The sequence below is a fragment of the Polypterus senegalus genome, chromosome 3, assembly GCF_016835505.1.
Source record: "Polypterus senegalus isolate Bchr_013 chromosome 3, ASM1683550v1, whole genome shotgun sequence".
NCBI classification, from domain to species: Eukaryota; Metazoa; Chordata; class Cladistia; order Polypteriformes; family Polypteridae; genus Polypterus; species Polypterus senegalus.
In genome coordinates, this window is record NC_053156.1 from 52,462,554 (window position 1) to 52,478,070 (window position 15,517).

Here is a 15,517-nt window from a genome sequence, read left to right on the forward strand (position 1 = left end):
TTGCACGGCGCTTTGGTGACTTTGAAGAACAAAAAAAGTCCGTCTACATGCGGCTCGAACCTTGTGCATGTTTGGTAGCACATATCTGTGTGAGAAGCTCTTCTCAGTGATAAAGACTAACAAAACAGCACACAGGAGTCGCCTCACTGATGAGCACCTGCAATCCATCCTGAGAATCTCCACAACACAGAACCTCACACCAAACAGAAACGAACTTGTGGCCAAAAAGATGCCAGGCGTCCAGCTCTAAAATGACATATGAGCAAAGACAACTGAATGATTTGATTTGTTATTGCTGAAAGGAACACATTTTATTTATATTTCCAGGTTTTGTTATGCAGCATGTTCATATTTGAATTTGTATAATTTTGACAGGATATATTTTTATGGAGAGCAAAATCTTTTGGGATATTTAAAATCTAAGTTTATTTTTTATATAAAATTACATAAGAGTAAAGAAATTTGAATGTTTGTTCTTTTAATGTTTACTTTATTTCTAACTTGTATAATTTAGACAGGATATATTTTTATGGAGAGCAAAATATTATAAGTTGTTTAAGGTTTGAGTTGATTTATTCAGGAATAATATTCCTGTCTGTTTTACCATTCCTACCAAAGATATTTCTGTGACTAAATAAAATTCCTTCTATTTAAAATTTAAATAGAACTTGAACAAATACGATAGTTCATAATATCCACGCAGACTTGCACGTAAGAGCGGGAGTTATCCATTTTAACAAGCAGCGTATTGCACTGCTGTGTGTGTATATATGTAGATATGTATGTATATGTATATATATGTGTGTGTATGTATATATATATATATGTATTTGTGTGTATATATGTGTGTGTATGTATGTGTGTATTATGTATGTGTATATATGTAGATATATATGTATGTATATATGTGTATATGTATAGATATGTATATATATATGTTTATGTGTGTGTGTAAATATATATATACCGGGCCCCTCATGGACCCCGTGATCATCAGAGGTGACTGTGTGCAGAGGGTACAAACGTATAAATACATGGGAGTGCAGCTGGATGATAAATTGGACTGGACTGCCAATACTGATGCTCTGTGCAAGAGAGGACAGAGCCGACTATACTTCCTTAGAAGGCTGGCGCCCTTCAACATCTGTAATAAGATGCTGCAGATGTTCTATCAGACGGTTGTGGGAGCCTCTTCTACGTTGTGGTGTGCTGGGGAGGCAGCATAAAGAAGAGAGATGCCTAACGCCTGGATAAACTGGTGAGGAAGGCAGGCTCTACTGTAGGCACGTATCTGGACAGTTTTACATCCGTGGCAGAGCAACGGGCGCTGAGCAGGCTCCTGTCAATCATGGAGAATCCACTGCATCCACTAAACAGTATCATCTCCAGACAGAGGAGCTGCTTCGCGACAGACTGCTGCCACTGTCCTGCTCCACTGACAGACTGAGGAGATCGCTCCTCCCCACACTATACGACTCTTCAGTCCCACCCATTTTGGGTAAATGTTATTATACAAAGTTATTGTCCGTTATACCTGCATTTTTATCACTCTTTAATTTAATATTGTTTTATTTATCAGTATGCTGCTACTGGTGTATGTGAATTTCCCTTGGGATTAATAAGTATCTATTTATCTATCTAAAGCGAGATCTCCCAATGCCATTCTTACCATAACCCCAAAAATAACTTCTGGTAACTGCTCATTCAGTCTATAGTTCAATTACTATTCTGCTGTTCTTAACCTTTGCATACAAATTTTAAAATGTAATTGCCAGGTCTGTATTTTCTGTTTATTTTAAAACGTATACATGTTTATGAAGTTAAGCATCCGGACATGTTTTACTTTAAATAAAACAAATACCTGTTTTCTCGTTTCTCCATGCCCTGACCCCGTTGTGCCACCTGTTGTTGCGTTCCCTCTCTTGCCAGATTTGCAGAATCCGTCTCCTGTCCTCACTAGGAGGACTGTCTACTGCTGGATGAGCTGCATCTGGGCTTACCATTGGCCTGTAACCACACAAACACAAGGTCATTGTTTTTGATTTTCAGCAGGCTCAAAATGCTTATCTTTCACAATATCAACAACAGAAATGATTTCAAACAACTCAACAACAACTGCTAAACATAAGCACATTAAATAGTAACTTGAAACTTTGGAGGCAATGATGCACCATCTTAGGAGCCAACATTCTGGTAATTCAGTATGCACAAACTTTGCTTCATGTTTAGTTGTTCATGCTGACTTTGTAAGAATGAATCTCTGAAGGTGTATTTTTCTTTTCTATTAGAAATTTAGTATAACACTTAATTTTGTGGTTTTGCATTAAAGTTACATGTTTTAAAATATAAACATACACGATAAAAACCACAAATGCTTGAAACTTGAACATACCTTTGTAAGCAACAGTTTAAATTTTGACAATTTACAAAACCAGCACCACAGGATTTTCAGGCTCATGGGAAAAACTGGTCAGTAGTAAAGTTCACCTTATTTACTTTGTGTTTTCAACATTTTATGCCAATCTATCTGGAAGACCATTTTTGTAAGCACCCATTTAAAATAACTAGTATGTGCCAGCAGAGATGGAAGGGTACCAGTCTAATATTGCACACATGGAAACATGCCGCTTACAGCTTAGTCCCATCCGCAGGGTAGGGCAAGTCTTCATCTTTTGCTCATTGGGAAGAGAGACACTGTACTTAACCAGAAGGTTTCCTGATGATCAAAACTGTGTGGCAGAGCTTAGCCACCATAGAAACACCACAGAGTGAATTCCCAGAATGAGAAATCTAAAATATCTATCAGCCATCCAGAGTGCTTAGATTTTTTGGTCAGTTGTTTCTTGTTGTCCCTCGTACTAAGTGTAAAACTAAGAGGGACAGAGCGTTTGCAGCTGCTGCTCCTCGCCTGTGGAACTCTCTACCTCATTACATAAAGGAGTTGTGTACAATTGAACTGTTCAAAACAAGATTAATGACTCATTTCTATTCACCTGCATTCTGTGACCTTCAGTAATACTGATGGTTTCCTCATTGTGATTATGTAACATGACTTATATTTATTATTTATTTTATGTTCATATATTTTATTTCTATTTATGTTATTTGTATGGTTTTCTTTTATTCTATTAATGTAAAGCACTTTGGCCACAGCATTCCTATGTTGTTTTAAATGTGCTATATAAATAAATTGACATTGACATCTGAAAGCTTTCTAATCCTCAGATTTCCTAGACCCTCTTTAGATCTTCCTTCAATATGTGTGAATCCTCACTCTAGCTCCAGCTCGCTTTAATTCTAAACAGTAACATTAGTTCCTTTCTCTGTTATAAGAGTATTTGTAATTAGGCAGCATTAGTCCCCCTGTACACTCAGTATAATACCTTCTTCTACTAGGTACCCACGTCCCTGGTAGATTTTGACCAATAAAATCAAGGATTTTAATTCTCTAGTTGCATTCCATTTCCCAGTTTACTCTGGTTTAATTCCTTATAATTTGGTAAAAGGGTTGCTCAAGAACTAAACTTTATGTTCCTGTTTATTAAAAAAAATAGACTGGAATTTTCAAGTTGTAGTATTAGGTTTTGTGCAATAAGAAAAAAAAATTAGCATGGTTATGCTCCGGTGAACTATTAGAGTTAGCTTCCTTACCAATTCTGTTTAAACGAGTTGCACCATACTGTATGTTCTTGACAATATGGTGAAGACATTGTGTATTTTACAACATTTTGTTTTTTGTATTTCTGCACCAATGTCAGCTACTGTTTTTTCAGGTAGAGCATATTCTGCAAGCACACCTTCTCACAACTTCAATCTGTTCATAGTTGAAATTGTTGTTTACCTTCTCAGTTTCAGCATGCTTGGAATATGCATCTACTATCACATACAAAATGCATCTTTTGGTCTCACAAATAGCCACGTGAAGTTGTTGCCATGACCTTTCAAAAAGATTTCTATTTAATTTGTAAACTTTTCAAATTACTACTCACTCTTCAATCTGCTTGTTTAAATGCGGTCACAGGAAATGACATGAGGCTTTAGCAATCATCTGGACTATGATGATGTTGCATAAGGAAGGTATCAATTTAGTCAAAGTATGCAGCAATAGTGAGGTAATTATACTCTGTTCCCAACACAGAGTCATTTTTTATGTAGAGCCTGCAACCCCTCTGAAAATAACATCTCACGTTGTCAACAGTCAAATATCTTGGCCAACCATGCAATCTGAGATACACAACCCTGCTTTAGAATTGGTCCTTTGCTGAAGCACTGGCAGCCTCTGCACCAGGAAAAACAAGTACATATAAGAAAGAAACTAAATGTGGAAAAAGCCACATGAGTTTCTCTGAACAGCAACTTTAATAACATATTGGTATTTTACTGTTCAGCAAATCTTTAAAAAAGAATCCCCAACTTATTAAATGCCTAAATTACAATGAATTGTTGTAGTCTTGCAGCTGCTAAATGAGGGATTACTGTGACGGCCTCTTGTATTTTTATTTTATTTTTTTATATAAAGTGACCCTACTTAGTAACTAGTTCAAATTTACATCATCTCGTTTTCAATCTGTACATAGCTTTTATCTAAGCAACTATATATTATCAGAACACAAACATACTTGATCTTTTTGTAGTAACTTCAACATCGGTCTAATAAGAGATGAAAGGCTTGGAAACAAATTTTCAATTAACAGTTAATAAGCAATAATTAAACTGAACTCTTACTCAATTTGTGTTGTAGGCACAATTTGAATCAACCCTCTTTTCATCTTCAAAGGCATTCCTTCACTACAAATGGCATATCAATGATATCACTTACTACTTATTTACTGTAATTCTAGGGTTAAAAAATTCCCAAGCTACCCTTTAACTTACTTTTTTTTTTAGCATAGTCTGCAATCCAGTCAATAATATATACATAACACATAGCTACTTTTAAACTTTAAAACAGTATCTATAATACATAATACACAGGGAAGATTGCATGCGTGCTAGCTACCCAGTAAAGTTAATTATCTACCAGAAAGGTCTCTTTTAGCATTTTAAAAAGTCATTACCTCCTTAATACATATACACTAGCTGGAATGCTTATATTAGATCAATACTGCTACATTTTTGCCATCAAACAGCCTAGCAAACAAATCTTGATATAGGATATAAATCCCAATATAGTCCATCAAAAGTATATGGGCATTTTATATTATAAAGTTTTCATTATATCAGCAACCTTATAAACCTAAAACTCAGTTTCAAATGAATACACCAGTTTTAATCTACAAATTTACAAGTACTTCATCCAACACTTCCAGACTTTCAGATGTGTTTTAACAAGTTTTGAACTACCATTTACATAGCCTTCTAAAATTATAGACAATGCTGCAGCCATATCTAATTGCACTGTAATTTTAACACTATATGCCTTCAACAACCCATTATAATTTCGCATACTTGCTGTACCCAATGAGAGGTTTAAAAACATTATGGTATTGTACTTTCTGTTCACTAACGGAAGTTCCAGGTGTTTGCTAAGCACATAAAAAAGTGTTATCTTCGTTGAAATTAGAATTTGTTCAGAAATGATGTTCAAATATGACTGTTTTTATAATTATCTTCCACCATGATGTTTAACTTTGTGAAAATGTTTCCTCCATTGTAAGTGTATTTCTGACACAAACAAATTAATCAGACTAGTTGTAACCACAATAAAACCTAGCATCAGCTATCACCAGCATTCCCCAATCCCAGCGCTATTGAGTCAGAAGCAATTATTGAGTTACTCGAGGTGGAGTCAGTAAAAATGTACAAACTCCAACCAAATGTAAATTTTAATATAGGATATTAATATTTCCAGTTTCACATACATTAATCAGGGCTGTCAAATTAGCCAAAAAATAAGGTTTGACTATTTAAATTAAAAATAAATTTGAGTATATGCTACCATACTGTACTGTAGTTTGTATGTGCTGCACAAACTTTTTATACATAATTGCTATTATTATTGTAATAATAATGACATCAACCACAACAAGAACAAACCAAAAAGGTAAAAAAAAAATTGTAGCAGTGCTCAAGCAACATTTATTTTAATATAAGAGCCATCAAAATCCTAAACTGATGCACTCTATAAAAAGGAAGAACGTGCACTGTCGTCTTATCTCATCATTCTAAAGCTAATGGCTAGGTGAGAGGATACTTCTTAGAAGAGTGAGCCATAAAAAAGTGCATAAATTCTAAAAAGCCATGTGCAATAGTTCCATGCTTCAGTATGTTTTTTACACTTTCTGTAAATCCAATAAACTTCATTTCACTTCTCAAATATCACTGTGTGTCTCCTATATGATATATTTAACTGACATTTTTTATCGTAACAACCAACGATTTATACAGGAAAATAATGACTATTAACAAGGTTGCCCAAACTTTTGCATCCCACTGTATACTGTAACTTATATTTTCTCATGGTGTGCTTACAAAGAATTGAGCGCTTATGACACTGTTCCGTGAATAATGAAGACTAAGGATGCTTGAAAACACAGGCTTCCCCAGAAACTTGATTCTCTTTATATGCAAAGTGACATGATAAAAAAGTAAAGCAGAACCTGGCTCACACCTAGCACTGCCTGTAATGACTGCTTAAACATGCTAAATGCGAGGTCAGTGAAGGCAGTGAATCTATTCATGTCTCACAGAAGAAGCAACTGAATGCACTAAATGTGGAATTACATTTTTTTTTTATCCCTTGCTATATCGCGCTTTGACTTTCGAGGCTTTACTCCATTGCGGATTTTAAATGTATGCATATCTAAATATATATCACGGATTTTTCGCTGGTTCGCGGATTTCTGCGGACAATGGGTCTTTTAATTTATTGTACATGCTTCCTCAGTTGGTTTGCCCAGTTGATTTCATACAAGGGACGATATTGGTGGATGGCTGAGAAGCCACCAATCAGAGAACGTATTACGTATTAAATAAAACTCCTCAATGATATACGATATGCTTCCTCAGGTGCCGCACACTTAAAAGCTCTAACAGCCCATATTGATTTTTGATTGTTTGCTTTTCTATGTCTCTCTCACACTCTCTGACATTCTCTGCTCTTGACAGAGGGGGTGTGAGCAGAGGGGCTGTTTGCTTAAAAAATGCTGAAAGACTACCTTTCACATTGATACCTTCATTGCAGCTGCTTTATCGTGGTGCTTCGCATACTTAAAAGCCCAACAGCCCTATTGATTTTAGATTGTTTACTTTTCTCTCTCTCTCTGACATTCTCTGCACACAGAACAGAACACAGTTTAAACTTTTGACTAAAGGGTGTTATTTCATGTCTAGAGGGCTCTAATAATGTTAAAAAATGTATTTAGAAGGTCGTAAACAGGTTTTCAATGCTCTAACTGCAAAAATATTAGATTTATAAATAAAGAATCCTACTTTGTGGAAATTCATTTATCTGACAAGAGACAACTCCCTGCTACGTGCGTAACAGTACAAGCAGGCTTGCTATTGAGAATGAATGGGGGTGGCGAGGGGCGGTTCACCACCCGCCCACCACACAGTCACCTCCACTATAGTATGCTGCCTGCAGCGTCCGCCCACTGAGAACGAACATGGTGCGGCCAAAGGCGGGTAGTGAATTGCCCACCATCGCCCCCATTGAACAGGCAGCCACCCTAGGCACACTACAATGCTACCCCCCACTGCCCCGTTCACCCTCAATGGCCTCCATTCAGCCACAACCAGGTCACCGCTTGCAGCATCACCAGAGAACAAACGAGAACGAATGGGGCAGCTGTGTGTGGTGGGTGGGCAGTGAAACACTCACCTCCGCTCCATCCAGCCTGTGTCCAGTCAGGAGCCGTAGCTGCGGTGGCGTGGTTGGCGGGCAGCGAACCGCCCTATCAAGCCTCCGTCCTGCACAGGAACGATAGCTGTGGCCCCGGTGACTATGGACCACAGGTCAACGCTTGCTGCCACCAGAGGGACACTACACTGCGCGAGCAGTGAAATTGCCCCCCTCCAGCCTTTGTTCAGCCACTGCTTGCAGCATCCCCAGGCCGAAGATGATGAAGCAGCAGTTACTGAGGTGCAAGCATTGCAGCTGCGGCCCTGTTTGTAAGTCGTAGGTCTGAGGTTCGTAACTTGGGGACTACCTGTACACAGAAATTTTCCAAAGAAAATCACCAAGTTTAAGATGTAATTAATTAAAAATCTATACTAATAAAAGGCAAAGCCCTCACTGACTCACTCACTGACTGACTCATCACTAATTCTCCAACTTCCCGTGTGGGTGGAAGGCTGAAATTTGGCAGGCTCATTCCTTACAGCTTCCTTACAAAAGTTGGGCAGGTTTCATTTCGAAATTCTACGCGTAATGGTCATAACTGGAAGGTATTTTTCTCCATTTACTGTAATGGAGTTCAGCCAGTTCCGTGGGGGGCGGAGTTTCATGTGACATCATCACGCCTCCCACGTAATCACGTGAACTGACTGTCAAGCACTACGTAGAAAACCAGGAAGAGCTCCAAAAGCGCTGAAGAAAACATGCATTATAAAACATGCATTATATAATTGAGAAGGCAGCTAAACAATAAGAAGCGGCGAGTGACATATACTACCATATTAATGAGTGCTGCTACTTCGGAAAGAAAGGTGTAAACCTAAACTTTAAATTAAGTTAATAGACAGGGTGCGCTGGTGTTTCTCATGCCCACGGGTAATGCAGGATACAAGTTTAATGAGAGGACGCAGGATATAAACGAGAGTTTTGATCACTTTGTAACTAAGTTAAAATTGCAGGTGAAGGGGTGTGCTTATGCAAATTCCGAGAGACTGTGTTTGTGGGGGATTGACAGTTAACGCGGTTGGGGGAGTCACGTCATCATATCCCCTCCCATTTACCTCATTTCGCTCTGAGCTGAGCTCCGCGGCTAACGGCGTCTTCCGAAGCAACTTCATCACACTCCCACCAAATACTCACAGAAAAATCCACAAGTTAATACACACACTGTCTCTAGAGTTTCTCCACACTCAATGTATTCCTCGCGCCCCCTTTATACCCTCTAATCTCCCATTTCAATTCAGATACCTCCAATTTCCTGTAAGGCTCAGCTGCGATGACAAGTAATAAGTCTCAAGGACAGACCCTACAAAACGATGCCATTGATTTCAGGCAAGATTGCTTTTCTCCTGGACAACTATACTTGCATTCTCAAAAGTGAGCTCGCGAGCTTCGTCATATTACAACCGGTGCAGCCAGAAACTTTTAAGTACCGGGTCTTAGATAACATTAAATTAAGCCGTAGACATCGCAACATCACACAAGATAGCAGCTCACGAGAACTTACTGAACGCAGTACGAGTGATCACTTCCATGCATCAAACCTGTTCAAAAAACGCATTACACAATTTACAAGGTGATGGCTTTCTATGGCGTTCGTTTATAAAGCAGCGGAGGGCTGTGTGAAGGCAGCTACACAGAAAAAGCAGAGCGCCACACTCTGAATGTATTGCTGGCATCACCGTTATACCCTCTGATCTCCCATTTGAATTGAAATGCCTCAAATTTCCAGTAAGGCTCTGCTTGATGACAATTAATAAGTCTCAGGGACACACCCTACAAAAGGTTGCCATTGATTTGAGGCAACATTGCTTTCCTCCTGGACAAAACTATACGTTGCATTCTCAAAAGTTATATATATATATATTATATATATAAGTATATACCCGATCTACAATACTGTCAAATAAACGACCCACACACCATAGCGCAACATGAGAGGCTTCACCTTTAGCGCTGGCGTCTTAGGTTCGATTCGAGTGGGTGCAGTGCGTGTGTACTGCCTGATGAGCCCAGAATTAGGGCTAACGCGTGCAGCGTACTGTTTGCATTATTTGATAGTAAAACTATTTCAATATATTCAATATATATATATATCAGCTTAATGATTCATTTTACTCGCAACCCCTGTTTGGGAAGAAGTATGAAAAATATGAGGTTAACGCAGAAAACCAGATCACCAATTTAAGCTTTAGGAATCATAGATACTTTATTCGACATCAATGATTGTTTTGGTAAAGCCATACTCGGTGTAATGTTATAATATTTCGCGACTAGCCAAGATTAAATGAGCGGAAAAAGTAAGAGCGAAGCGAGGGCAGACGCAGGCAGCGACAGCTCAATAGCTCAATTTGGATATACTACAGTAGGTTCTATTTAGTCGCCAGAAATCTCTTTGGTAGGAATGGAAGTTGGATTTAGTCTTTAAATTTCTATGGTGAAGAAAAATTTATGCAATGATGATTAAATTTAACTTTCATTCCTACTAAACATATTTCTGTCGACCAAATAAAATTACTTACATTTAAAATTTAAATAGAACTTGAATGGCCTCCATTCAGCCACAACCAGGTCACCGCCAGCATCACCAGAGAACAAACGAACGAATGGGGCAGCTGTGTGTGGTGGGTGGGCAGTGAAACACTCACCTCCGCTCCATCCAGCCTGTGTCCAGTCAGGAGCCGTAGCTGCGGTGGCGTGGTTGGCGGGCAGCGAACCGCCCTATCAAGCCTCCGTCCTGCACAGGAACGATAGCTGTGGCCCCGGTGACTATGGACCACAGGTCAACGCTTGCTGCCACCAGAGGGACACTACACTGCGCGAGCAGTGAAATTGCCCCCCTCCAGCCTTTGTTCAGCCACTGCTTGCAGCATCCCCAGGTCAAAGATGATGATGGAGCGGCAGTTACTGAGGTGCATGCATTGCAGCTGCGGCCCTGTTTGTAAGTCGTAGGTCTGAGGTTCGTAACTTGGGGACTACCTGTACACAGAAATTTTCCAAAGAAAATCACCAAGTTTAAGATGTAATTAATTAAAAATAATAAATAAAATGGCAATGGTGCAAATTTGAGTGCGTGGATTCCAACTTAATAAGAAGAACAAGAACAAAACTTAAAAGAAGTGGTGAGGCGGCCTTCTGCTGTTATGCACCTAAAATCTGGAATAGCCTGCCAATAGGAATTCGCCAGGCTGATACAGTAGAGCACTTTAAAACACTGCTGAAAACACATTACTTTAACATGGCCTTTTATAACTTCATTTTAATCAGTAATTTAACTTAATCCTGATACTCTGTATGTTCAATTCATCATAACAACTATTCATGGTGGCTCTAAAATCGGTACTGACCCTACTCTCTTTCTGTTTCTTTTTCCGGTTTCTTTGTGGTGGTGGCCTGCGCCACCTCCACCTACTCAAAGCTTCATGATGCTCCAACAATGATGGACGGATTAAAAGGAAGAAGTCTACGGGACCATCATCATCATCAAGCCCTTCCTTGAGAACCCTAAATCCAAAGAGGACTGTTTCATTTATGTTAGGTAGAATGCCCAGAGGTTAATATGTTTGTAGCCCAATTAGCAGGTGAGTGCTGTATGTAGGAGCCAATGGTCAATGAATATAAATAAGAGTATATTAAGATTCATTAAGATGGTGTAAACACTCCTCAGGGATTTTTGTCCATACTGACACGATAGCAAAACACAGTTGCTACAGATTTGTCGGCTGCACATTCATGATATGAATCTCCTGTTCCTTCACATCCCAAAGGTGCTCAACAGGATTTAGATCTGGTGACTGTGGAGGCCATTTGAGTACAGTAAACTCATTGTCATGTTCAAGAAACCAGTCTGAGATGATCTGAGCTTTGTGACATGGCGTGTTATCCTGCTGGAAGTAGCCATCAGAAGATGGGTACACTGCAGTCAAAAAGGGATGGACATGGTCAGCTAGAATACTCAGATAGGCTGTGGTATTTAAACGATGCTCAATTAGTACTAACGGGCCCAAAGTGTGTTACAAAAATATCCCCCACACCATTACACCACCACCACCACAAGCCTGAACTGTTGCTACAAGGCAGAATGGATGCATGCTTTCATGTTGTTGACGCAAATTCTGTCTCTACCATCTGAATGTCGCAGCAGAAATTGAGATCAGCAACATTTTTCCTATCTTCTTTTGTAGCCTCAGATGCCTGTACTTAGCTGACAGGAGTGGTACCCAGTGTGGTCTCCAACTGTTGTAGCTAATCTGCTTCAAGGTTTGATGTGTTGTGGGTTCAGAAATACTTTTCTGCATATCTTGGTTGTAACAAGTGGTTATTCGAGTAACTTGAGCCAGTCTGGCCATTTTCTTCTGACCTCTGGCATCAACAAGGCATTTTTACCCAGACAACTGACGCTCACTAGATAGTTTCCCTTTATCAGACCATTCGCCATAAACCCTAGAGGCTGGTTTAGGCATGAAAATTCCAGTAGATCAGCAGTGTCTGAGATACCCAGACCAGCCCGTCTGGCAGCAACAACCATGTTCAAAGTCACCTTTCTTCCCCATTCTGATGCTTGAATTGAACATCAGCAGGCTGTCCTGATAATGTGTACAGGCCTAAATACATTGAGAGTTGCAGCCATGTGATTGTCTGTTAAGAAATTTGCGTTAATAAGCAGTTGAACAGGCAATGCAGAGCTGGAGGTTTTGTTTTGTGGACGTGCTCTTGTCTATCAGTGGCAAAACTAGTTTCTCTCTCATTTGTCTTTCCTCTGCATTTTGACTTTGGCGACAAGAGTCACTTTTTTTGAGCTTCATGCTGTAGCCTCGCACTTCCGGCCCGAACAGACAAACACACACATACTTCCACGTGTAGACATTTATATAGAAGATATACACACACATACATATACACACACGAACAAAAACAAAACCTCATTACTGCAGCAAACAATGGTATTTAATGCTAGTAACCAGTTGTAAATCACTGACCCTATTCCTCTGGTTCACTCTTGACTGCATTTGCGTATCTTTTGTACCTCAAAAAATCCTCTCCAGCCATGTTTACAGAAATTATTGAATGTTGCTGCCCATCTGTGAATTTCTAACTGTCTTTTACAGGCAACTAAACAATTACTAGTAAATGTCACACTTATGATTACTCACTATATGTGATGAAGATCAAAGATAAACTTGAAAAACTCTCAAAACTCTAGTTATTTTAATTACATGTTTTTCAGGCAACTGAGAGGGCAAAGTATACAATTAGCATCAATTTTGAAGTAGAGAATGGAGAGGATAACAGAGTCGCCCAAGGACAACGATGTGCAATGAGTACAATGATGGCAGATGGTTCACTTCAGAGAGACAGCAGATCAGACAATGTATGAAAATGAGAGAACAGGGAATCTGTTGTGCTTGTACAGACACTGACACACATTCCAGACTGTACTGTGTCTAAAGTCAGGAGGACCAATGAATTTGGAACTTTTTGACTGTATAGGAGGAGGCACTGCTCGGGGGGTGAGGAGAACGTTCTGAATTACACATAGACACAATGGTTTGACAACAGGTAAGAACACAAGATTTTTTTTTTCCAGTAAAGGATGTCTCATAGCATGTTGACTTTGCCGTTATATGAGAAACCAACACACGTTTGTGTAGAACTGCATTATACGATATACATGAGGGTAGAACATAACTATTGAGGAACAATCATGCTCGATTAAATGTCTGTGCCCTTTCACTCAGTGCAGCAAACCAAGCTTCAAGTTAGGATAGCTGCTGGTGTAAACAGAAAATATATGCTAAATGCTATTCCCCATTAGGGAAAAGGTCCTCCTCACCCACTTCAGAGACTGGCTCAAGGTAGACTGTCACACAGTGTGTTAGACAGGCAAAGTGAGAAACATCACCATTGACTATATTTTTGTTATTATCTTGAACTAAAAAGAAAAACCCATTCAGTACAATAAACAAATAATACTAATTATTTTCATTTATATAGCACTTTTCCCAGTACTCAAAGCACTTTACATAGTGAATGGGAGCCACTTCAACCACTACTAATGTGTAGCATCCATCAGAATGATGTGACTGCAGCCATTTTTGTGCCAGTACACTCACCAAACATTAACTATTAGGTGGTTTAAGTGGTGAGAGAGCACCGTTAAGAGGCAGGGATGATTAGGGGGCCATAAAGACTTGGCCATGGAAGTCAATTTAGCCTGGACACTGGGATACACCCTGCTCTTTACAGAGGATGCCATGGATCTTTTATGACCATAGAGAGTCAGGACCTCAGTTATAGGGTCTCATCCACTGGTGCACTGGAATTCACATTCAGACTACAGGGTAAGCTCCTCTTGCAGCAGCAATCCAAGCTTTTTCTAGATTGTCTCCAACCAAGGTACTGGTTGGGCCCAAACATGCTTAGCTTCAGATGGATGACCTGTTCTGAAATGCATGTGGTATAACAGGAGATGTCAACACCATATCCTCCAAAACATTAATCCTCTAAAAACTCCATGTGAAAACCCAGTCTTAGAACATCACATGTCTTGATTAGTATGATTAAATGGCAATACTATCTGATAGTCATACTTCTTAAATAACAATTTGACAAAATTTATCAGGAATTACTGATATGTTACAATTTTCTTTTTAGTTATCCTATTGATACTTCCAACCCTAATCAAAATATTACTTGCAGCCAAGGAATGAAACACTAAAATGGTAGGGTACATAAGGCATTAACATTTACTGAAACAGCACATATTTTATTACAACACGACACTTCAATTGTTGCCATCATATTCTTCTAGCAGGAACCACTCTTGGACACACTGTACTGTATCGCGCTAACATACTGCTTTAAGCATTAAATATGTATGCAAATAAGAACAGAAAATAAAGGCCAAAAACTGATAAAACATTCTACAAATTTTTATTCAATTACTTTCAAACAAAGCCATACACTTGAAGTAAGTTATGGAATTCTAAACAGGAATGTGATATTTTACCTGAAGAAAGACAAACAGAAACAGCTTGTAATAAGTGAGACGCTAAATTCAAATACCTAAAAAGCTCTAAAAAAAGCTCTATATTTTTTTCTCCAGCCGTCTGGAGTTTTTTTTTTTGTTTTTCTGTCCCCCCTGGCCATTGGACCTTACTCTTATTCGATGTTAATTAATGTTGATTTATTTTGTTTTCTTATTGTGTCTTTTATTTTTCTATTCTTTATTATGTAAAGCACTTTGAGCTACTGTTTGTATGAAAATGTGCTATATAAATAAATGTTGTAAAAAATACTTAAGTGTAAGCAGTTAACACCAGCTACAGTATAATACAATCTTTTTGTGAATCTGTAAATCTATACTAATAAAAGGCAAAGCCCTCACTGACTGACTGACTGACTACTAATTCTCCAACTTCCCGTGTAGGTAGAAGGCTGAAATTTGGCAGGCTCATTCCTTACAACTTACTTACAAAAGTTAGGCAGGTTTCATTTCAAAATTCTACACGTAACGGTTATAACTGGAACCTACTTACGTACATATATACGGCCATAGCCTGCAGCTTGGTCGCCGTGTGAGGCGGAGTTGCGTCCCTCATCGTCACGCCTCCCACGTAATTGAGTGCCTGCCCTTATAAGGCCGTCCATCAGCAGTAATCCAATAGACATGCTGCCGCT

General features: G+C 39.0%; 1 protein-coding gene across 1 annotated transcript in view; it reads right to left on the bottom strand.

Moving 5' to 3' along the window:
• LOC120526481 (DISP complex protein LRCH3-like) overlaps positions 1-15,517 on the bottom strand; it is a 90,559-nt gene that overhangs the window by 36,377 nt on the left and 38,665 nt on the right. Inside the window, exon 10 of the mRNA XM_039749647.1 lies at positions 1,890-2,007. Coding sequence (XP_039605581.1) covers positions 1,890-2,007 — 118 coding nt within the window. The remainder of the gene's footprint in view (positions 1-1,889; positions 2,008-15,517) is intronic.